Source organism: Onychomys torridus, chromosome 17, assembly GCF_903995425.1.
Source record: "Onychomys torridus chromosome 17, mOncTor1.1, whole genome shotgun sequence".
NCBI classification, from domain to species: Eukaryota; Metazoa; Chordata; class Mammalia; order Rodentia; family Cricetidae; genus Onychomys; species Onychomys torridus.
The window spans coordinates 62,866,012-62,888,994 of NC_050459.1; the positions used below are offsets into that span (position 1 = coordinate 62,866,012).

The window sequence follows — 22,983 nt, forward strand, 5'->3', positions numbered from 1 at the left end:
GGCACACACCTTTAACTCGGGAGGCAGAGGCAGGCGGATGTCCGTGAGTTCGAGGCCAGCCTGGGCTACAGATCAAGTTGGTCTACAGGTCAGGCGGGGCTACAACAGAGAAACCCTGTCTCGAAAAACAAAACAATAACAAACTAAAAGGCAGAGTGTGTGGTAGCACTTGCCTCTAATTCCAGCACAGTCCACACAGCGAGAGACCTGTCTCAAAAGTCATTTAGGTCTTGGACTAGCCAGTGCGTGTGCCTCCCTGTTCCCTCGTGAGCACGTTTCATGCGCAGGCAGGCCCCAGGAGAGGGCGCTGGCTGCGCCTAGAGGCGGCTGCAACCTCTCGTTCTCTGTTTTCTACCCAGGTCTCCGCGCTGAGCTAGGAAATAGTAACGCCCTCCGAAATGAGCCGAACAACCTCGGCTATTTCCGGTGCTCCCCACACCGACTGCCAGCGCCTGTCGCTATTTCCGGAAACAATCGTGCTTCCGGGCTTCGGTTCTCCTCGTTCTCGAGCGTGTTGGGCCGGGGACGCTTCGGCTGTTTCCGGACGCCGAGGGTTGCCATGGCAGCGCCTTCTCCTCCTTCACCCGCGGCCTCACTACCGAGCTTGCGGCCGCCTAAGCGGACGTGCTTCGGCAAGTTCCGGAAGCTGTCGGCGGCCGCCGATGTCAACTCCCAAGAGCTGTAATTGAGACCGTTCGGTTCTTCCCGGACACGCTCCTCGGTGGTGCGGGTTCACAGCTTCGTAAAAACAAACCCGCTGTGCTGTTCGGCTCTTCGGGACGGCTCGGGTGTTCTCCGAGTCTAGTTCCGGAGCGAAGGCGTTCCCCACCCTGTTCTTCCGACTGTTTCCGTATCCTCTCCACCGCCTCCTCGCTGGCGCAGTAGCCCCTCGAGCGCTCTCCCGACTCGGTTACCCTCGGCTGTTTCCGGCCACCCTCGGCTGTCTCGTGGCAAACGGCAGCCGACCATTCCCGCGGGAGTACGTTCGGCTGTTTCCGGAAGCACACCCGCGTGCTTCGGTCTTCGAGCTCCATCTCGGTATGGGGCGGGAGAAGGACCGCCCTCCAGGCCCGAATGCGTTCGGCTATTTCCGCCCGGGGGCGGGCCCGGCGGCTTGGAACCGCGGCGGCGGCGGCTGACGCAGGGATCCCGCGGCGGCGGCGGCGGCGGGGCGACGGCGCCCGCGACTGGGTGAGTCGGTGGCGGCGGTGGGGGCGTGGGGGGCGTGGGGGGCGCGGAGCCCGTCTCCGAGGCGAGCGTGGAGCGGTGTAGCCTGCGGAGCGCAGACGGGGTCTCCAAGGCCGGGAGGTCCCCGCCCGCACCGGGGCGGGGAGCGGGGAGCTTGGGGCACGACCCGGGTCCGGCCACTTCCGGTGTCCGGGGGGACTTCGGGTGCACGAGGGTCTAGCAGTCCTTGTGCGTGAGCACAGAGACTATGCGTGCCTCCTGGGCCCCACCTTCTGCACTGGGGGTTCCGCCGTGCACCCCTCCTCCCGCGTGTGCAGACGTGCACGGCGCGGGGGCGGACCGGAGGCTCCCTTAGGGGAGCGGCCTCTCCGATCCTCAGTTTCCCTACCTACAGCATGCAGGCCACAAGACGGTGAATCACGCCAGGTACCCGAGACCATGAAGCCCCAAACCCCAGTAGGACACCTGCCCCTGGTCCCAAGATTTGGGGATGAAGCCTAGACCCTCCCCTTGGCACGATAAGCACCTATTGGATGGCGCTTTTCTGAAAGCCACTGTGCATCCTAGGCGGGCAGTTCCACCATCAGGCCTTTGCCAGGGCCAGTCTGCCTGTCCATGTACCGCTCTGTCCCCAAACAAGGACCTGTCACTCTCAGTCCCCCAGGAGGATGCACAGAGGACCGAACTGCAGGCTGGAATGGGGACCCAGGCTAGGACAGCTGGAGAGCGTCACCACCTTGCACCTGCCCTGGTGGTGTCCAACTCCTGTCCCCATCCTTCTGTGGCACTAAGGTGCCCACGGTTCTTCCTGACACCTCCCCTCTCTCTCACATCACCAGAGGGCCCCAGACAAGGCAAGCTGAGACACCCCTGCACCCTGCAATCCCTCCCCTGCAGCGAGCCGAGGCTTCTGCTTCTGTGGATTCCCACCCAGGCCTCAGCTCCTGCTAGGCCATGTCCACTGCTCAGCGGGCTCAACCCCTCCTCGGTGTCCCCCGAATTTCCCCGTTAGTCCCAGGGCACCATTCCTACACCGAGTCTAATAGGTCTTATGATCGCTGCCTTTGTCCCTACCTTGATCTTGAGCTTGGGTGTGTCTGTGGTGGAACCTTAGCTTCCTTGTGGTCAGTGGGGTCCTGCAGAGAGCTCCAGACCTGTTCCCTGTCCCTAGTGCAGACGGTGAAGCATTTAGCTCCAGGCAACCCTGAAGGAAGCCTACTAGTGTGCCCTCTGCATATGGGTAACTGGTACTCAGATGGGACAGGGACCAGCCCCAAGGTTACTGGGGGTTCTGGCAGGGCTCACTCTGCCTTGTCCATGTCCTCTAGGCTGGTGTCCCTGGCTGAGCATGGTAGCAGCCTGTGGTCTGGGTTTCCTCATCTGGTGTCAGGCACACCCTGAAGAGCCAGCAAGCTTGGGCACCCACGGCCCAGCTCATGACAGCGTGATCTACCTGCCCCAGCCTGGCCATCTGATGGGGACACAAGCTGAGTGATTTGAGAAAACACCAGAGACATCCTCGCACAGGTGACTAAATGGTGGACTCTGTGACAAGTGGCTTTTAGTAATGGCCAGCTAGGCATGAGCGGCCCCCGAGGTCGCCTGTGACTTCTGGAAGTAGAGGTCTGCAAGTCTGTCACACCGGCTGCCCCTGCTCATGGGGCCTCAGGAGCCCCCGGGAGCCACGTGACTGTCCAGACCCCACCAGACCCAGCCATGGCTGGCGCTGAGGGATTCCAGTACAGGGCTGTGTATCCATTCCGCCGGGAGCGGCCTGAGGACCTGGAGCTGCTGCCTGGAGACCTACTGGTGGTGAGCCGGGTGGCCCTGCAGGCCCTGGGCGTGGCAGATGGAGGGGAGCGTTGTCCACACAACGTGGGCTGGATGCCCGGCTTCAATGAGCGCACTCGGCAGCGAGGGGACTTCCCTGGAACGTATGTGGAGTTCCTGGGGCCCGTGGCTCTGGCTCGACCAGGACCTCGCCCACGAGGCCCCCGTCCATTGCCTGCCAGGCCCTTGGATGGGCCTTCCGAGTCAGGTGAGCAGACACCTTGGAAAAGGAACCTGTCCCTTCAGACCTTCAGTCAGGTCTCCAGGTCTCTTCTCTCTGGTGAATTGGTGGGAAGGCTGTGTGGTTATTTATGGAGTGCCTCTGTTAGGACACTGCCGTCAGTCAGTTCAGCCCTGGAGACAGGTCCTGGTCAGGCTTCTTGTTCAGGAAGTGAGAATGTGTCACCCTGGTGACAAGTGTGGTGGGCTGCTAAGTGTGCACAGCTTGTGCAAAGGCCCTGAGGCAGGCTCAGGAGGCAGCTAGCAGGGCGTGAAGAAGGGTGTGTGTGTTCTGTAGGACACAGAGGTCTCCTGCAAGCTGCAGACAGTGTTCCCCATGGGGCCTCTGACCCTGCTTTCTCGCAGCCTCAAAGGCAGCCATAATCGCAGAGAAGGCGGGAAGTCTGGTGATGGTGTGCAGCATGTTGGGAAGCAGGGACCCAGCAAGCCTGTTGCCAGACAAGGTGGCACATGCCAGTAATCCCAGCCTTTGGGAGGCTGAGACAGGAGGGTTACAGAGAAGTCTGGGGCTACCTGTCAAGAACTTGTGTCCAGTGCAAACCGCGTGGCTGGAGCCCCTCACATGGGTGGATCGGCGGTGCAGCTGAGGCCTGGGAGGTTGGCTCAGGCCACGCAGCATCTGGTGTCCCCAGAGCCCAGGCCTGGCCCTGTGAGCCGCAGGGCCCCAGCCCATCCGGGCTCTCAGCCAGAGCCTGTGGCTGCCCCAGTAACAGCCGCCTGCCTCCCCAGGCTGGCCGGGGTCCAGCCACCTCACATGCCCCGCCTCACGCTCCAACCTTCAGGTCGGCTCTCTGCAGCCTCAGTTTCCCTGCCGGCAAAGGTCCCACCTCCAAATGCTCAGCCAGCTCCCTCAGCACTTCCCTGCATCTCCCAAATGGGGGTGAGGCCTTTACCCCTTTGGCATTGGGGTCCTGAGCCGTCGTACCCCTCCTCCCCCACGGGCAGGGTGCTGTCCACCTACTCTCGCCTCCTGCCTGCTGGTTTTGGGGGGGGTTGTTCTTTCTTCATTTTCCATGCAGCTGGGCCAGCTCCACTCAGAGAGGCCCCACAGGCCCTGGCTTGCCTCTGCTGCGTGCCAGGGCGTCCCTGCCGAGGGCCAGAGCCAACCCAGATGGGCGGGGCATGCAGAGCCTTGCTGAGGCGGGACACCTGTGCACAAAAGGCCCTGCCCGGGAACCAGGCGCTGCCGGGAGGGGGCTGGGCTGGGGACCAGCTTAGTTGGGGTGGAGGAGAGTAGGAAGCCAGGTTGGGGAGCTTGCTGTACCAGCACTGGGGAAACCAGGCGAGAGAATTGCTGTGGGTTTGAGACCCGTGTGGGCTGCATAGTAGGACCCTCCTTTAAAACGGGGAAAAAAGAAAGTCAGAGGAGGTGGCCCAGGCCTTTATGTCCAGCACTGTAGGAGGCACGGTGGGCATATCTCTGAGTTCCAGGCCAACCTGGTCTATATATTGAGACCCTGTCTCGAAAACAAACCCTAAAACAAAAAAGATACTACCGTCTGGCTATCTTCCTGGAAGTTGAACCCAGAGAGGGTTAGCCCTGGGCTCAGGGTTGCAGAGCAGGCCACAGTGGAGTTTCGGTGGCTGTCAAGATCACTGTGAACCGCACACGTCCAGCCGTAGAAGTTCTTAGAGAGCAGGCATTGAAGGTTGGCAAAGGCTGGCTTTAGTCCTCCGCCTGCTCCAGCCTAGTACAGAAACTGCACTGCCACCTTCTTGGTTTGGGAGAAAGGTTGTGTGTAGCCCAGGCTGGTTTAGAACTGGCCGTCCTGCCTCCTACCTGAGTGCTAGAGTGTTACATGTCTACTCCCACGCCTTGCTCTCATCTTTTTGTGGGCCACTGTTGCTGGTCTTCTGTTTTCCTTGTGGTAACTTGAGAAATCATTCCCCTCTAATTCAGCCTCCTTGTGGCCCCAGGTTCCCCAGCCAGGCCTCCACCAGCTGCAGCCAGCACGCTCAGTCCAGCAGGCATAGAGGGTGGGGGCTCATGTGCTGTCTGCGTCCTTACAGGCTTCACGCTGGCAGAGCTGGCAGAGCTGTTCTCTCCACCTGACCCTGCTCCACCCGTCCTGGTGAAGCTGGTGGAGGCCATTGAGCAAGCAGGTGAGGTCCAGGTTGACTGGGGTGGGAGCTCATGCCCACCCAGGGCCATCCTGGTCTCTGCACGGGAAGGGGTGACACCCAGTGGGTAGGTGGCCTGGGCCCCATGTGACTTGGGTAATCAGTCTCGTGAGTCTTTCCCCCAGGACTGGACAGTGAATGCTACAGTAGGCCGGAGCTGCCCGCACCTCGGACAGGTCAGGGGTTCTGCTTGCTCTCCTGTGGTGATGGGAAGGGTGGGCACATGCACCAAGCTGGACCACGACGCCTGTCCTTGCCTGCAGACTGGTCCCTGAGTGACGTGGAGCAGTGGGACCACACCGCCTTGTGTGATGCTGTTAAGGGCTTCCTGCTGGCGTTACCTACAGCCGTGGTGACTCCTGGGGCTGCAGCAGAGGCACACCGGGCACTGCGGGGTAAACCCTGGGAGGGATGAGCAGGGAAACCAGGTGGTGGGTCAGTAGGTGGTCACTGGCCTGGCTGACCGGCCCTGGCCCGCTCTCTCCCTGCAGAGGCTGCAGGACCCGTGGGACCCGTGCTGGAACCCCCAACACTGCCACTGCACCAGGCGCTCACACTGCGGTTTCTGCTGCAGCACCTGGGCCGTGTGGCCCGCAGGGCGCCTGCACAGGCTGCAGCTGTCCACTCGCTGGCCAGCACCTTTGGGCCACTGCTGCTTCGCACGCCTCCTCCAGGGGGTGACACTGATGGGTGAGTAGGCAGCACCCTTGACAGCAAGGGGCTTGGTGGGTGTGGCTCCAGTTGGGTGGGCAGGGCTGGGAAAAGCCCCTTTGTAGGGACAGAAGGCTGGGGCTGAGCCAAAGGGGGGCTGGGGCCTCTGTGTAGGCAGAGTAGTCCCAGCAAAGGGGTGCGGTTCTCTAGCTGGGTGGTACTTTCTCTGTGGGTGGGACCCTGCTGGTTGGGGAGGAGGCTGGGACCAGAGCTCCAGTATCTGGGGGCTAGAGTGAGGGGCCGCGAGCAGAGAGCATCAAGTCCAGCCTGCGCCTTCCGCTGCGATGTTGCTTCCTCGTTGTTTCTCATGGTGAGCATGTATAGACCACCTATTGCACATGCCTCACGACACCTGTCTTTCCACTGCCAACTGTTACCCTCCGCACCTGCTGCCCCGAGTCTGTGCACACATGGGATGGAGTACATGGCACACAGCTGTCACTCCCAGACCTGACGCCCCCACTTGCCCCTAGGAGTGAGCCTGGGCCCGACTTCCCAGTGCTGCTGTTGGAGAGGCTGCTGCAGGAACACGTGGATGAGCAGGACGCCGCCCCCCCAGGTGACAGCCCTCTCACCTGACCTCTGTTCCTGGGGGTGGGCAGTCTGTCCTGTTCAGTTAGTACTTGCATGCTTTCTGCAGGTTCAGTATGCACTTGGTGCATAATGCATGCATGTTTTCCCGTCTCCCAGCACTACCACCCAAACCCGCTAAGGCAAAGCCAGCCCCCACAGCCCTGGCCAACGGAGGGACCCCGCCCTCACTTCAGGATGCGGAGTGGTACTGGGGAGACATCTCCAGGTAGTGTCTGCGGTGAAAGGTGGGCGGGGCTGGGCTGGGGTGGACAGGCCGGTCAGTGGCTCCTTGCCTGTGTTCTCAGGGAAGAGGTGAATGAGAGGCTCCGAGACACGCCTGATGGCACCTTCCTGGTCCGAGATGCATCCAGCAAGATCCAAGGAGAGTACACGCTCACCCTCAGGTGGGGCTGATGCCCAGGCGGGGGGGGGGGGGGGGGGGGGGGGAGGGTGTTGGGGCCTTCTGTGATGCTGACCCCGCCCCCAATACAGGAAAGGTGGGAACAACAAGCTGATCAAGGTTTTCCACCGGGATGGCCACTATGGCTTCTCAGAACCTCTCACCTTCTGCTCCGTGGTAGAGCTCATCTCCCACTACCGCCATGAGTCGCTGGCCCAGTATAATGCCAAGCTGGACACGCGCCTGCTCTACCCCGTGTCCAAGTACCAGCAGGTGCCTTCCGCTCTGGGGGCAGCATGAGCGCTGGGCTGGGCCTGGGTTTGGAGTGAAATCACTGATGTGTGGGGTGGGTCCCAGGACCAGGTGGTGAAGGAGGACAGCGTGGAGGCTGTGGGCGCCCAGCTCAAAGTTTACCACCAGCAGTACCAGGACAAGAGCCGAGAGTATGACCAGCTATATGAGGAGTACACGCGGACCTCCCAGGTACGGGCTCTGCACATGGGGACTGAGGTGCAGAGGGGTGACCCAGACCGGTTCTCCTGTGCACACTGCTAGACGCTGTTCCCACACAGCGGTGCTCAGGGTTCGCAGCAGAGGACTTGAAGTTAGGACGGGTTTGCAGAGTGGAGCTTTGAAGCCAGGTAGCCAGCACTGGAAGGAGACAGGCAGTTGGAGTAAAATCATCCTTCAAGACTGCTGAGGGCCTTCCAGGGAGTGCGGGGAGTTACTGAGGTCACCCCATCCCCAGGAGCTCCAGATGAAGCGCACAGCCATAGAGGCCTTCAATGAGACCATCAAGATCTTCGAGGAGCAGGGGCAGACGCAGGAGAAGTGCAGCAAGGAGTATTTGGAGCGCTTCCGGCGGGAGGGCAACGAGAAGGAGATGCAGAGGTGCGTGGGTCCTGAAGGAGCTCGGTGGAAAGCGGGCCTGGGCTTTGGCGAGGGAGTAGGCCTTTACCACGCCCCTCCCTCAGGATCTTGCTGAACTCTGAGCGGCTGAAGTCTCGCATCGCGGAGATCCACGAGAGCCGCACGAAGCTGGAGCAGGACCTGAGGGCGCAGGCCTCGGACAACCGCGAGATCGACAAGCGCATGAACAGCCTCAAACCCGACCTCATGCAGCTGCGCAAGATCCGGGACCAGTACCTCGTGTGAGTGGCGCCGCGCTTCCGCTCCTGCGCACCAGGGGGCGCCCGCGCGCGTCGCTGGTCTCCCTCCTGCGTGGGGAACCGCGGGTTCCTGCTGCCCCCTGCGGCCGCCGGAGGTAGTGCGCTCAGAACGCGCGCGAGCTGTCCTCAGTTTCCCTGCGCACGAGCTCACCTGCTTCCCTCCTGTCAGGTGGCTGACCCAGAAAGGTGCCCGACAGAGGAAGATCAACGAGTGGCTGGGAATCAAGAACGAGACAGAGGAGTGAGTGGCGCCCCGCGGGCCGGGGAGGGGGTGCCGGTGCGGGCCAGCCGAGGGCGGGCGGGAGAGTGACCGGGCCGCGCCCGCAGCCAGTATTCCCTGATGGAGGACGAGGACGCCCTGCCCCACCACGAGGAGCGCACGTGGTACGTGGGCAAGATCAACCGCACGCAGGCCGAGGAGATGCTGAGCGGCAAACGGGACGGGACCTTCCTCATCCGGGAGAGCAGCCAGCGCGGCTGCTACGCCTGCTCCGTGGTGTGAGTCGGCGGCGGGGGCGGGGGTGGGCGGGGCCGGCCGCGGGGTGGGCGGGGCGGGGGCGGGGCCGGCCGCGGGGTGGGCGGGGCGGGGCCGGGCCGCGGGGGTGGGCGGGGCGGGGCCGGCCGCAGGGGTGGGCGGGACAGGGCGGGGCGGCCCGCGGCGGGGGCGGCCCGCGGCGGGGGCGGGGCGGGGGTGGGCGGGGCCGGCCCGCGGGGTGGGCGGGGCGGCGAGCCCGCGCCGCCCCTAGAGCCCGGTCTGCGCCCTCCGCAGGGTGGACGGCGACACCAAGCACTGCGTCATCTACCGCACGGCCACGGGCTTCGGCTTCGCGGAGCCCTACAACCTGTACGCCTCCCTGAAGGAGCTGGTGCTGCACTACCAGCACGCCTCGCTGGTGCAGCACAACGACTCGCTCACCGTCACGCTGGCGCACCCCGTGCGCGCCCCCGGGCCCGGCCCGCCCGCCGCCCGCTGAGCCCGGCCCTGCCCGCTGAGCCCGGCCCTGCCCGGGCGCTCCGAGATTTTCAAGCCATAGCCCGGCCGGGGCAGGAAGGAACTGCGCCGGGCTGTTTCCAGGAACTTAGCCTGGACACTCGGGGCCGGGCGGGACCCGCCCCGCAGACCCCAACTTCCCCTCTAAAGGCCGAAGTGAAACCAGGCTTGCGCAGCTGCCCAGCCCTCCAGAAGGCAGACTGGAACTCCAGCCGCCGCCGGGCCCGCCCAGGCCCCGCGGTTCCTCGACTGTGCAGTCGCCTCTGGACACGACCTGGGCCAGGTCACTGCCCTTGGACCCAGGCCTGCCTAGGGCTGATGGGCAGCGGGTTTTGTACGGTACGTCTGTTGATACGAATATGAAACACTGTACCTGGCGGCTGAGTGTCTTTGGGGACGGGGACTCTCGGCCCCTGGAGAGCTGCAGCCTCTGGCCTGCCTGGGGTCGGCGCTGCGCACAACGCTGCGCCCTTGTCTCCATTCCAACCCTCGGCACCAGAGAGGTCAAGACCTCCTCCGGGGTCACACAGCACAGCACTCAGAGCCCCCGCCCCTCGCCCCGTCTGGGGATCCCAGGCCCAAGAACAGCCCCTCCCCGAGTGCCCTGTTGCGGGCTGCTGGCCTCAGAGGTCTGACTGCCCAGGCAGGCACCCGCTGTGTCTGGTCGCACCCACCCACACGACCCAATCCACAACTTGCTGGTCAGCCGCCTCTCAGGCCATGACCCTCTGCACACCTGTTGAACAAGTCCCCAGGGCTGGCCTGTGCTCATTAGCAAAACACACCCTCAGAGCCCACCCTGGGGCGGAACACATCAGCACTCCCGCCCAGGAGTGCTTTGCGAGTGCTCCCCCATCCCAGCCTGCCCCAGCCCGGGGCCTGTTACCCCGTTGACAAGAGCGCCTTGGGGGCATCGCGGACCAGGGAGCAGATAGGTCCACCTCTGGCCTATCACAGTGCCTGTGGGTTCCTTTGACTCAGCGTCCCGGAGACGTCCAGGCCGCATCCTGGGGCGCCTTAAAGGGACACTCCACCTTGTGATGCCGGAGCCAGGGAAGCTGAGGCAGGAGAATCACAAGCTTGCTTAAGACCAAACAAATGTCAGTCACCTGTGCTTCCAGTGTGGCTCCGGTGCAGCCCCGCCTAGAATCCCAGTGAGGGGCTGGGGGCGTGGTCAGGGTGGAGCCCCGCCTAGAATCCCAGTGAGGGGCTGGGGGCGTGGTCAGGGTGGAGTCCCGCCTAGAATCCCAGTGAGGGGCTGGGGGCGTGGTCAGGGCGGAGCCCCGCCTAGAATCCCAGTGAGGGGCTGGGGGCGTGGCTGGGGCGGGGCCTCTCCCAGACTTTGGGAGGTCCGGAAGGCCCAGGCCTGGTTAGAGCAGACCGCTCAGTATATAGCGATTCTTGAGCTGTGGAACTGGGACTCCCATGCAGTCAGCAGCCTGCTGCTTGGGCACAGAAACCGGAGTCACCCAGCAGTCCCCAGCAGTCCCCTGCCTCAGCCTAGAGCTTCAGTGACCAGCCGGGCTGGAATAGTTCCTGCTTGACCTGGTGCAGAGGGTCCATCTCAACCTAGTTGGCTCTGAGCCCTTCCTGGTGGCTCCGTGGCCAGCCATGCGCCGCTCGTGACCATTTTACAGGTGGGGAACTGCAGAGTCGAGGCGCATTCCCGCCTCTCCTTTCCCGTGAGGCTCTGCAGTGCCAGGGGTCTTGGCCACAGTTGCTGGAAGAGTGCTCCGGCTGTGTCTCCCACCCCAAGCCCAGGCCTAGGGCCTTAGAGATGGGAAGTTGCGCTGCCCGGGTTGGCTTCTGTGCTGCGGTCTAGCCTGAGTCAGCGGAGGCGGGGGCTGTGCGGCGGCTGGTTTGCCTGGCCTGGGGTGCTGGGCTCTGTCCGTCACTCCCTGGAGCCCTCCTGCCCCGGACCCAGAGCCTCGCGGAGCGGGACGCTGGACAGCACCGAGTGGCCTCGTGACTGGGGCGCAACACCTGGCGGGGTGGAGCTACAGGAAAGGAGGCCCCGGGGAAGAAGGGCCTGGGGGCGGCGTCTCGGGGGCGGGGCCTGCGCCCGCTTAAAGCCTCCCGCCCCGAGGCCCCGCCAGCAGTCCCGCCGGCCTGTGCTCCGCCGTCATGCCCCGGTCTCTGCTCCTGCCACTGCTGTCATTGCCGCTGCTGCTGCTGCTCCCACTCGAGGCCCCCGGGGCAGCCAGGGCGTCTCCACTGCAAGCGTCCTCCAGGGCTGCGGCCACATGCAAGGTAGGTACCGACGGACGGCCCGGAGGCCGGGCGTCGGCTGGCGCAGCGGCTCCCCGCGAACTCATCGGGGAACTCCGAGGTCCCGGGGAACTCGCGCCCGGAGAAGTCCCCCGCCCCCGTCCGGGACTGGCCGAGGCCAGGTCGTTTCGCTTCCCCATGGCAGGCGTGCGACACGCAGCTGTGCCCTTCCCGCCTTGCCTGAGCATTTATCAGCCACCTACGGTGTACGTCTGAGCCAAGCGCTGGGGTAGGCGGGAGTGGGCTGGTTCTGCTGCAGACCTGTTGAGCCACTGGCCCGTCTCCACCCTCACGCAATTCTCGTCGCTGAGTGTGTGCGTTCCAACCGAGGAAGGGAGGCCCGGCGTGCTTCTGACACGGAGCAAACACATGCCCCGCACGCCAAGCGCCTTGCTCAGACTCAGGCTCGCTCCTGCCCGCCCGGGAACCGGAAGTCTGCATGCATTAGGCGCCTCCTGTGTCTAGTCGAGCGTCGGACCGGGTGAAGTTTCCCTGGGTCACTGGAGAGGAAGAATAGAGTCTGCGTGGGCTCAGCTCTGGTGCGCAAAATTACAAAAGAAAAAAAATGAGCGTGCATTTGGCTTCAGGTGTGCGCCGCCAAACAGGACTGAGCAGTAACTAGAAATATGCATGTCTTTATTTTCTTTTTTGTTTTCTTCTCCTCCTCCTCCTCCTCCTCCTCCTCCTCCTCCTCCTCCTCCTTTTTGAGGGCCACGGTTTCACTGTGTAGCCCTGGCTGTCCTGCAACTCACTTTGTAGACCAGGCTGGCCTCGAACTCCTGCCTCTGCCTCCCTAGTGCTGTGATTAAGGGCATGCATGCACCACCGTGCACAGCTAGAAATACGCATGACTTAGCGTTTGCCGATGTTGTGCACCTACTGAACGCTTACTGTTTGCGAGCCTGCCAGTTTCCGTTTTGCAGATAAACTGTGATTGCGGAACGCGAGGTAGACTCCAGCAAGCCTCAGGGGCCCTGGGCGTGGCCCAGCGGGAGACCGCACGCCGACAAAGACAGCCCTGGGTCCAGTCCAGAGCCACCAGACTGAACAAACCATGAGCGGGCCGACGGGGCCCGGGGCTGCACCTCACCAGGGGCTTCTCCCCCCAGGCCCACGGTCTGTGCCTGCTCGGGCCACGCCCGTCGCCCCCTGCACCTCAAGTCAACGTCAGCCTCTATTATGAGTCCTTGTGCGGAGCTTGTCGATACTTCCTGGTCCGAGATCTGTTCCCGACCTGGTTAATGGTTATGGAAATCATCAACGTCACCCTGGTGCCCTATGGGAACGCACAGGTGCGCGGGAAGCGGGGAAACTGAGGCAGGAGGGGGTGCCGCGGGACGGAGACGCCTAGTCACCTGAGCTCACCAAGATCCATCGGTGCCTTGCAGGAAAAAAATGTCAGCGGCACGTGGGAGTTCACGTGTCAGCACGGGGAGCTGGAGTGCAGACTGAACAAGGTGGAGGTGAGCTGCGGTTCCTGGTGGAGGGGACGGGTGGGGGGAGTGGCCACACTGCCCCGACCACCCCCGCCTACCTCTCCAGGCCTGCCTGCTGGATAAGCTGGAAATGCCAGCGGCCTTGCTAACCATCGTCTGTGTGGAGGAGATGGAGGACATGGAGAAGAAACTCGGGCCGGTGAGCCGCAGTGGGGAAGGAGGCGAGCAGGGGTAGGGGGTAGGGAGTGGAAGCCAGTCGCAGGGCCTCTACCCCAGCTACACCTCCCGCCCTGGGACCTCCCCTATGCATAGATAACATGACCGGAGAAAAGCCAGAGGCGCTCCTGCTTCCCAGGGCATTGTGGGAAACAACTCTCAAAGAGGTGATCAGGCCAAACAGCCCCCAGGCTTCCCGGCCTCCTGGAGCTTCAAGCAGCGGGGTTGGTGGGCCTGGGGGGTGAGACACTGGGAAGGAATAGGGTGTCTCCAGCAGAGGAACAGCGAGTACCAAGGCTCCCAGGTAATGGGATACCAGGGCAGAGCCGGTGTCACCCTGGGCATCAGCTTGAGGAACCCCAGGCGGACGTCAGTGCCTGTGCAACTGGGCAGTGAGGAAGCTGCTTGTCTGGGGCCACTAGGGCCGTTGGCCAGATAACAGGGAGGGAACTGAGCAAAGCCCCTCCGCACAGTGCCTGCAGGTGTATGCTCCCGAGGTGCCACCAGACAGCATCATGGAGTGTGCCACCGGGGAGCGTGGCACGCAGCTCATGCATGCCAACGCCCAGCTCACCGAGGCCCTGCAGCCACCCCATGAGTATGTGCCCTGGGTCCTGGTCAATGAGGTAAGTAAGAGCCTCCGCTGTGTAGTCAGTAAAGTGTCCCCCAAGCTCAAGGCTCTGAGTTCAAATCCCCAGGCTGCAGGTGGTGTAATCCCAGCACAGGGGACCGGTGCCGTGCAGCTGTGACATGAGCTGTTCTTCCTGGCACTCACACATACAGACTTCCTCCATTAAAAACAAATGCTTCTTTAAAATCCAGATGAAAAGGGACTGGAAGATACCACATGAGGGACTGGAGAGACAGCTCAGTGGTTAAAAGCACAGGCTGCTCTTGGAGAGGATCCTGGTTTTATTCCCAGCACCATAAAGTGGCTCGCATCTATAACTCTAGTTCTGGGGGATCTAGCGCCCTTTTGTGGCCTCTATGAGTAACTGCCCAAACATGGCGCACAGACACCACCAGGCAAAACACCCCACCCTCCCTACACATGAAATAAAATGATAAATAAGCTGGTGGTGGCGCACACCTTTAATCCCGGCACTCGGGAGGCAGAGGCAGAGGCAGGCGGATCTCTGTGAGTTCGAGGCCAGCCTGGGCTACAGAGTGAGATCCAGGAAAGGCGCGAAGCTACACAGAGAAACCCTGTCTTAGAAAACAAACAAACAAAAAGATGATAACCATATCTTCTCTGGCTTACAGAAACCTCTGAAGGACCCCAGCCAGCTCCTGAGCACTGTCTGTCAGTTGTACCAGGTGAGCTTAGTATAAATCAGTGGGGTTCAGCTGTGGGGGTTGCAGTCTCCCTGAAGGGTCCCAACTCCTAGCCTTTTATCCCCCTCCAGGGAGTGGAGAAGCCAGACATCTGCTCCTCCATGGCCGACCCTCCCAGGGAGGTTTGCTACAAGTGAAGGTCATTGTCACAAGAAAAACAAGAGCCAGCTGCTCAGCTTTTTCAGAGCCAGAGCCCTCGAGATACAACGAGAAAACCCATACATGTTTCACAAAACACAGACTCAAAACTTCAAGAATCTTGCCTTGTTTTCAAATGGTGCTAAATTTAAATTCATTGAATAAATAATTTAGATTGCTGTGATTCATTTTTCCTGGAGTTATAGTTCATTTTTTTGTTGTTTTGAGACATGGTTTCTCTGTGTAACCCTGGCTGTCCTGGAACTCGATTTGTAGACCAGGATGGCCTTGAACTCACAGAGATCCACCTGCCTCTGCCTCTCCAGTGCTGGGATTAAAGGTGTGTGCCACACCACCGATACTTTGTGTTTTTGTTTTTAATGTGGGTGTGTAACTCAAGGCTCCACAGGTGCTCAGCACACACTCTGACCCTGAGCTGTGCCCTGGAACCTGGAGTTCATGCTTCATCTGAAAGGCCTGAAAATACCAGTCTGTATGAGTTGCTTTTTCACTGTGTGAGAAAATACAAGCTACTTAAGGAAGGGCCTGTGCTGGCTCACCTCGTGTAGAACTCCATGGGGGTAAGTTGAGGCCGGAGCTTGATGTCACACCGCACCCAAAGTTGGGAAGCAGGTGAATGCTGGGGCTCCGTCCATGATCCCTTTCTAATCTTACAGAACTCCAGCGCACAGGATGATGCTACCCACACTCGGTTATCATTTCACCTCGAATATCCGTCCAGCCGAGTGGTTCTCAACCCACGGGGTATGGGGTGGGGGTATCCACTGTTCCAGGAAAGGCGACAGTGAACAGGCGGGCGGGATAATCAGGAGCTGGAATCCCAGCCTGAGCATCTGAGAACAGTATGACTGTGGAGCAGTTGAGAGCAAAGAATAAAAGAGGTTTGTTTCTGAAGCGACACAGCCGCGCTGCTGCCTAGAGAATACACGAACCGCCTAATGAACTAGTCAGTCTTCAAACCCAGGCATGTGGCTCGGCGATCGAGGCAGGGGTAGTTCATGGCCAGCCTGGGCTACATGCAAAGCGGTGTCCATGTTCTGTGCCCCGGCCCCTTCTTCAGGACGACCACACCGGCACCCGGGAGGGTCACGCCAAGGTCAAGCTCCGCACAGCTGAGCAAACGCGCAGCCCGCCCAGTCCCAGGAGGCTTTGTGGATCAGCAGCAAGCTGCGTTGCCGGAGACCTCCGTCCGCCCCCGCCCCGCCGGAGACGCAAGACACACGATTGGCCAGTTCGGCTCAGGGGGCGGGGCACTGCGGGCTATTGGTCCGCTGAGAGCCGGTAAAGCCGAGGACTTCCGTGTTCGTGGTGACGTAGCGCAACGCTTTCTGTCGATTGGTGGATGCCCCCGAGAGGCGGGGCTTGTGGTTTCTGATTGGTCCGTGCCGCGCAGGGCCGGCGCCGAGGCGTATGATTGGCCCGCGCCGAGGGCGTGGCCGGAACGCCGGCGCCGGAGGCTCCCGCGGGTGGGCGGCCGAGGCTCGGGGGTGTGCGCGGCCATGGCTTCGGGCGGCTGGCGCTGGGCTCGGAAGGCGCTGGCTGCCGGGCGTCCGCTGTTCCAGGGCCGCGCGCTGCTCGTCACCAACACGCTGGGCTGCGGCACGCTCATGGCCGCGGGCGACGGCGCGCGGCAGGCCTGGGAGGTGCGCGCGCGGCCCGGACAGAGCTTCAGCGCGCGGCGCTCAGGTGAGCGGGGGCGGTCGGCCGCGGGGGCGCGGGGCTCCGGGGGCGCGGGGCTCCGGGGGCGCGGGGCTGCGGGGGCGCGGGGCTCCGGGGGCGCGGGGCTCCGGGGGCGCGGGGCTCCGGGGGCGCGGGGGCGCGGGGCTGCGGGGGCGCGGGGCTCCGGGGGCGGTCGGCCGCGGGGGCGCGGGGCGCGGGGCTCCGGGGGCGCGGGGCTCCGGGGGCGCGGGGCTCCGGGGGCGCGGGGCTCCGGGGGCGCGGGGCTCCGGGGGCGCGGGGCTCCGGGGGCGCGGGGCTCCGGGGGCGCGGGGCGCGGGGCTCCGGGGGCGCGGCGCCCGGCGCGGAGGGCGTGCCCTGATCCCCCTGCCCCCAGCCAGCATGTTCGCGGTGGGCTGCAGCATGGGCCCCTTCCTGCACTTCTGGTACCTGTGGCTGGACCGCCTCGTGCCCGCCGCGGGCCTCCGAAGCCTCCCGAGCGTGCTGAAGAAGGTCCTGGTGGACCAGGTGGTGGCATCTCCCGTACTGGGCGTCTGGTACTTCCTGGGTAAGAGGCGCGGGGACTGTGGCCCCAGAGCCTAGACACGTGTGTACAGGCGCAGCACAGGCCCGTAGGTGTCCCGGGGGCGCTCGGCTGACCCTCGGCTGAGTGAGGTTGACAGGTAGAGAGGCCACAGACTTGACCATCCTTCCTCCGCCTCCCAAGGGCTGAGATCACAAACCGTATTGCATTTTTTGTGTACCTCTTGGGAGAGTGTCCCTGGAACAGGGACAGCCCCCCGGGAGGTAAGGAGGCCAGGGAACCACTGCGCAGAGTTGGCGTGGCAAGGGCAGTGTGGGGGGCTGTGGGGTAGCTGGGTGTAAAGCTGCGGTCAGACAAGGTGTGGAGGGGACCTGAGGGGTGGGCGAGGACCAGGCTGGCTGGCTGTGTGGGAGGGCCCCGGGGAGAGTGGGAACGCAGGCCACTCTTCCCGACGCGCCCTGGAGCTCGCCCGGTCCCGGAGCCATGCAGTCCACCCCCGCACCCCACCGCCTCAGCCCTTCACTCATTCACCTCCTGGTCTTTCCAGGCCTTGGCAGCCTGGAGGGCCAGACGCTGGAGGAGAGCTGCCAGGAGCTGCGGGCCAAGTTCTGGGACTTCTACAAGGCGAGCTGCCCGCCCCCCCCCCCGCCCTACCCCCCAGCCCAGCCCCCCCCGCCCTACCCCCCCAGCCCTGCCTCCCCAGTCCTGCCCCTTGTCCTACCCCCCCAGCCCTGACCCCCCCGTCCTGACCCCCCCAGCCCTGCCTCCCCAGTCCTGCCCCTTGTCCTACCCCCCCAGCCCTGCCCCCTCCGGGCTCTCTCACTGACTCTGCCTTCCGCAGGCGGACTGGTGTGTCTGGCCAGCTGCTCAGCTGGTGAACTTCCTCTTCATCCCGTCACAGTTCCGAGTCACCTACATCAACGGGCTGACCCTGGGCTGGGACACCTATCTCTCCTACCTGAAGTACTGGGTGAGCTCAGCCCCTGGGTGGGAGGCCCCGCGGTCAGCTCCGCCCTGTGCCCAGCGTGACCGCCCTCTGCCGCACACAGGCCCCTGAACCCCTTGCAACTCCAGGCTGTGCAGACTGAGCATGGATGAGCAGGTGGATGGACGCACTCCCATAGGAGGTTCCGGAGCAGGTCCGAGCTCTGGGCCTGTCCGAAACCCAGGCTGATTGAGCCTGGCAAGCCGCCCCTTCAGAGTCCACATGGAGAGTTTCCCCTCGTGGAACACCTCTAGCAGCAACTGGGGCCGCCAGGCTTTCCAGTCGGACCAAGAAGTCCTCTGTCAGCCTGCAGTTATGACTCTGGCTCAATTGCGGCCCAAGCAGTCCCCCTGAGGTTCCCTGGACCCCAGGTGACAGAGTCAGAGACCTGCCCCACAGCCTTGGAATGGGGTATGGTTTGGCCCCAAAAAATTTCATGCGAGGCTGGGCAGCCGTGTGAAAATGTCATTAAATTCTCTTTAATCACAAGGCTGGCTGCCGGTGGTTGGGGTGGGGTGGAGCGGGGCCGGCAGAGACTCAGCAAGGTCCATTCGCTTTATTGAACGGTGTGTAGTGCTCATAACTTGTAGGTAATTGGGGGACACGTTTGACACTCATGACGTCAGAACTAGTTTGGGGCATCCCAGAGCAGTGAGAGTGAGTATATTCCCCGCATACTATCTATCCCAAAGATAAAGTAGCACGGGGCAGAGGCCCAGGCAAGCTGGATGCCACATGGCAGTCCCCCAGCCTCAGCTGGCAGGCCCCGACATCTCCCATCAGCCTACCAGCCTGTTTTGCAGTGACATCTGGTCCCCTGTTCACGACCAACAGCTGTGGATGGGCGGCTTACAAAACCAAAAGGGGGGTGTCTCAAAGGGTGGGAGCAGGGACTACAGCACACCACAGCAGAGCGGGGTGGGGATATGTACAGGGGGATGGGGGACGCGCCCAGGGAGCATCCTCAATAAATAAATAAATAGCTACGATAATAAATAGGGTGATGGGATGGGGGACTGGCCCCTGGTGTGGGGGTGCTCAGCAGGCACAATCCTGATGAGGAGGTGCCTGCTGGTCGGTGAGCTGCGGGCCCTGCTTGGCGCCTGTGACTGCGGGGTCAGCAGTATCCAGCGACTCCGACATCTTCTCACAGATCACATCCACCAGACGTTCAAAGGTCTGCTTGACATTGATGTTGTCCTTGGCGCTAGCCTCGAAAAACTCAAACCCTGCATTGGGAGAATGCAGACGTGTCAGCAGGGCGGGAGGGCGGCCACGGCAGGTGAGTCTGCGTGACCCTTCCCTCTGGAGAAGATGGACCACCCTGCACACACCCCTGCCTGCCACCCTGCCAGACTCCTCAGCCCCATTCCAAGGCTCCAACACCGGACCTGTTCCCCTCGGCATCCGTGGCCCTGTTCTTTGGTAGCTCAGGACGTAGTGGGACACGTTTCCTCTAGGGGGCAGTCGGGCGCCAGTCACAGTGCATAGGTTTGGCTGTCCTTTAATCTGCACCTTGAGCAGTTTGCCTGCACCAATCCTTCCACACTCGGCAGGCTGTGCCTGCTCTGTAGCGTGGCTTGGCTCCCAGCATGCACTCCTCTGCCCAGGTTTTGCTTTCCAGACCAAAAACTTAGACTCTTCCGAGGCCATGTCCATCAGAACCATTGCCAAAGCCTCCTGGGTAGTGGCTAGTTTTCACAAGTGTGAACCACCTGGGTTCACGCTCATGCCCCGATCTCAAGGGTGTGTGGGTGTCGGAGGTCAGGGTCCCTGGTCCAGCCTGATGAGGGCTGCAGTCCTGTTGGGTACTCACCCAGGTGGTCAGCAAGCTGCCGACCACGTTCCGACGACACCACTCGCTCATCCTCCATGTCACACTTGTTGCCCACCAGCAGCACCTGGGCATTGTCCCATGAGTAAGTTTTAATCTGAGTTGACCTGCGGGAGGAGGCCAGAGGCTGAGGAGAAGCCCGAGGAGCCGGTCCTGCCCTAAGTCCCTTGCCCCTTGGTAACTGAGATAGGCTTTCCTCATGAGCTCAGGTTGTCCTGGACCTCTCCATCCCCCTGCCTCGGCCTCCCACATGCTGGGATGATGTCTGGTGCTCTGCTACTTGGAATGAAGAGACTTGACAACTGGTTTATATGGAATCCGGGTTCTCACATGTGCTAGCCAAGTGCTCAGCCAGTGGCAAGTGAGCTCAGGTGATGCTCCTGCCTCTGCCTCCCAAGTAACTGGTACCACAGAGCCGCCCTACCAGTCCCTGGTGCACAGAACATTTAAATACTGCAGATCTAGCTTATTGGTCGGCTGTGTTCCACAACCCCAAGCCTTGTGAGCAGCCCACATGGTTGTCCCACCCGACTCCTGTTCAGTTGTTTTGCAGGAACTCAAGGCTTCACCCAAGCCAGGCAGGCACTCCACCAACTGAGCCACACACACTCCACCCTCTGAGCCATAAGCACTCCACCAACTGAGCTATAAGCACTCCATCAACTGAGCTATAAGCACTCCACCCTCTGAGCTACTAGCTACCTCCAATCCCACTGTTCTGAGATCCTTTTATTTTCTGAGTGAGCTGCTCACCAGTCCTGCACTGCATTGAAGGATTCCTCGTTGGTGATGTCATACATTAAGATGAAACCCATGGCGCCCCGGTAATAGGCTGTGGTGATGGTGCGGTACCGCTCTTGCCCTGCCGTGTCCTGAGGAAAGAGGAGGTGGTCAAAAGGGACCTAGAGCAGCCCCTCTGAGGGGGTGTGCCGGAGTAATCCAGGCAGCCCCTCAGGTCCAGGGACAGTGGATCAGGAAGAGTGGGCTGGGTGGCCTTTGTGCCCAGATGGGGCATGTAAAATCTCATTCATTCAGCAAATGTGCCAGGTGCTGCCCAATGCCCTGTGCCACACCCTATGCCAGAAATGGGGACTCATGGCACTGTTAAGAAAACACTCTTGCCAGGCTGTGGTGGTGCACGCCTTTAATCCCAGCACTCGGGAGGCAGAGCCAGGTGGGTCTCTGTGAGTATGAGGCCAGCCTGGTCTACAGAGCGAGATCCATGAAAGCCAGAGCTACACAGAGGAACCCTGTCTCCAAACCCTCTTCCCCCCAAAAGAAAGAAAACGAGGAGCTCCATGTTCTTGTGGACAAGGCTAGCCTGTCTACATAGTGAGTTCCAGGAATACATACAGAGACCCTGTCTCAAAGAAACAAAAACGTCAAAAAATTAAACCTTGATGTGAAGCCCGGTCCTCCTGGCACTGGGGAGGTGGAAGCAGGAGGATCTGGAGTCCACCGGCATCCTCGACTACCCAGCTGCCTGCTCACACTGGACCACAAAGCAGGACTTGAGAACACTCAGGTGTGTGACCCGCCAGCTGCGTGCAGGCAGGAAGACTTCCCCCTCAGCCCACGCACCCAGATCTGCAGTTTGATCCTCTTGTCGTTGCGGTAGATAGTTTTGACCTTGAAGTCGATGCCCACGGTGCTGACAAAGGCCGGGGTGAAGGTGTCGTCAGCATAGCGGAAGAGGAAGGAGGTCTTACCAACGCTGCTGTTGCCAATGATCAGGATCTTGAACATATAGTCGAAGTTCTGGTCGGAGGACTCTTTCTGCCCATAGCGCGAGTCTGTGGCCGATGCCATCTGCAGGGCGGGGCGCAGAGGGCCTGAGGCGTGCAGCAGGACACAGCACGGGGTGGGCACTGCACAAGGGTGCCAGACAGGGCACACTCATTCCACCAGGACCCCCAATGTCACATGGGCCCCACAGCACAGGCCGGCTGCGACCTTGGCAGGCCCAACATTCCAAGGAGGCTGTGAAGGGAACACCTCTGCAGATCCCTGGCACCCCAAATCTCCCTGCGCCCTGAGAGGAGACTGAGGCGGGCCCCACCTTCCCATCAGTCTTTCATTACCCTAAAGAGACCCACGCGGGAATACCTGAGGACCCCAGTTCTCCCTCATCCTTACTCCTGGAAGAACTGGGACCCTGAGATAGCCGTATCACGTGATAGAAACGGGGCGAACACAGGGGCTGACATGCACAAATCGCTCGCACGCATGCACACACAATGAAGCATCCAAGGCAGTCTGACCCAAACTCCTGCTCTGCGTGCAAAAGAGCGGGGCTAGCAGCAGGAAAAAGCACGTGATGTTTGCAAGGCCATGCATGTGCACAGCTCACTGCACCCATGCACGATTGCACACGCAGATTCCTCTACATCAGCCAGTGTATGCGTGTGCACCTGGCCACTGACGAAGACACCGCACGCGCTCATGGCTCCACACGCGTGTCAGCGCATTCTTGAACTCGGACCCACGCACACCGCGCACGCGCACCATGCACGCACAAGGTTCCACAACCGTGCATGGTGCGCGTCCTGAGGTCACGCGAGCCTATCCATGACCAGCGGGCGCGCACACGCGTGTTCACCTCACGAGCACGCGCACGCATCAGCCTCCCGCAAGGCCTGGCCTTCCCCTCCCCCTCTGTCGCAGAGCCCGGGACCCAGTGCCGGGAAAGGGCGAAGATTGCGGGGTGCGGGATGCCGACCGCGAGACCCATAGCCACCACGCCCGAGTCGCGCACCCCGCTTCTTCCCCAGCTGTCAATCAAAGGCGGGCTCCGCGGTGTGTGGCCCCGGGCCGCGCTCACCTTGCCCGCTCCGAGCTGAGACGACGCTGACGGCGGCGACCCTGGCGACTGCACTGGCGACCGGGCCCCAGGAGCGGCTGCGGGGCTGCAGGCGGCGGCGGAGGCTCAGGCCCCTGCAGTCTTCGCTGACGTCCTGCAAAGCCAGGGGCGGCACTGCCTATGCAAACGAGACCGTGACGTCAGAGGGCGGGGCCAGCAGGCAGCCGCGGGGCCCCACTGGCCAGCGCGGCCCGGGAGGGGCGGGGCACGGTGACGCGCTGGGGGCGGGACTCTGAGGAGACGTGAAGGTCTTATTGACTGCCGCTCCCGAGCGACGGACTCCACATCCAATCAGCATTCTCTGACGTCTTGGGCGGCCCAATGGCGGCTGCCAGGTGTTTGAAGGGCGGAGAGGCTGAGGCCGGGATCCAGCCCCCGTCGCGAACTTGTCCCTAGCCCCCGCCCCAACTCTTTAGAAACGTGCGGGACCCCTTCGAGGCGGCACCAGGAGCTCGGTTTTGGCTTGA

The 22,983-nt window shown here is 62.2% G+C and overlaps 4 protein-coding genes across 5 annotated transcripts; 3 read left to right on the plus strand and 1 right to left on the minus strand.

Annotated features, from left to right (window-relative positions):
* The first annotated feature begins 1,110 nt into the window (after positions 1 to 1,110).
* Positions 1,111 to 9,271, plus strand: Pik3r2 (phosphoinositide-3-kinase regulatory subunit 2). The gene is made up of 16 exons (XM_036166409.1): positions 1,111 to 1,191; positions 2,517 to 3,226; positions 5,269 to 5,361; positions 5,505 to 5,555; positions 5,643 to 5,774; positions 5,871 to 6,069; positions 6,564 to 6,649; positions 6,781 to 6,889; positions 6,969 to 7,067; positions 7,156 to 7,336; positions 7,421 to 7,546; positions 7,812 to 7,954; positions 8,038 to 8,214; positions 8,402 to 8,473; positions 8,560 to 8,730; positions 9,002 to 9,271. Exons 2-16 carry the CDS (start codon positions 2,905 to 2,907, stop codon positions 9,204 to 9,206), a joined length of 2,166 nt encoding a protein of 721 aa, XP_036022302.1. The 5' UTR covers positions 1,111 to 1,191; positions 2,517 to 2,904; the 3' UTR covers positions 9,207 to 9,271.
* A 1,280-nt stretch (positions 9,272 to 10,551) lies between these two features.
* On the plus strand, positions 10,552 to 14,800 carry Ifi30 (IFI30 lysosomal thiol reductase). The gene is made up of 7 exons (XM_036166489.1): positions 10,552 to 11,473; positions 12,601 to 12,783; positions 12,880 to 12,954; positions 13,034 to 13,126; positions 13,617 to 13,769; positions 14,407 to 14,460; positions 14,550 to 14,800. Exons 1-7 carry the CDS (start codon positions 11,348 to 11,350, stop codon positions 14,613 to 14,615), a joined length of 750 nt encoding a protein of 249 aa, XP_036022382.1. The 5' UTR covers positions 10,552 to 11,347; the 3' UTR covers positions 14,616 to 14,800.
* Positions 14,801 to 16,060: 1,260 nt separating this feature from the next.
* Mpv17l2 (MPV17 mitochondrial inner membrane protein like 2) lies at positions 16,061 to 18,311 on the plus strand. The gene is made up of 5 exons (XM_036166558.1): positions 16,061 to 16,323; positions 16,691 to 16,861; positions 17,385 to 17,461; positions 17,679 to 17,807; positions 17,887 to 18,311. Exons 1-5 carry the CDS (start codon positions 16,137 to 16,139, stop codon positions 17,923 to 17,925), a joined length of 603 nt encoding a protein of 200 aa, XP_036022451.1. The 5' UTR covers positions 16,061 to 16,136; the 3' UTR covers positions 17,926 to 18,311.
* Positions 18,312 to 18,357: 46 nt separating this feature from the next.
* Positions 18,358 to 22,630, minus strand: Rab3a (RAB3A, member RAS oncogene family). 2 transcript variants are annotated; one of them, XM_036166560.1, is made up of 5 exons: positions 22,478 to 22,630; positions 21,238 to 21,524; positions 20,410 to 20,528; positions 19,639 to 19,763; positions 18,358 to 19,051 (listed from the first exon to the last, which is right to left on the minus strand). In XM_036166560.1, the coding sequence occupies exons 2-5, from the start codon at positions 21,463 to 21,465 to the stop codon at positions 18,861 to 18,863; spliced, it is 663 nt and encodes a 220-aa protein (XP_036022453.1). In that variant the 5' UTR covers positions 21,466 to 21,524; positions 22,478 to 22,630; the 3' UTR covers positions 18,358 to 18,860. The 2 variants fall into 2 exon arrangements, with proteins under 2 accessions (XP_036022453.1, XP_036022454.1); XM_036166561.1 differs by having other exon boundaries at positions 21,238 to 21,465; positions 22,478 to 22,570.
* Between the last annotated feature and the right edge of the window lie 353 nt (positions 22,631 to 22,983).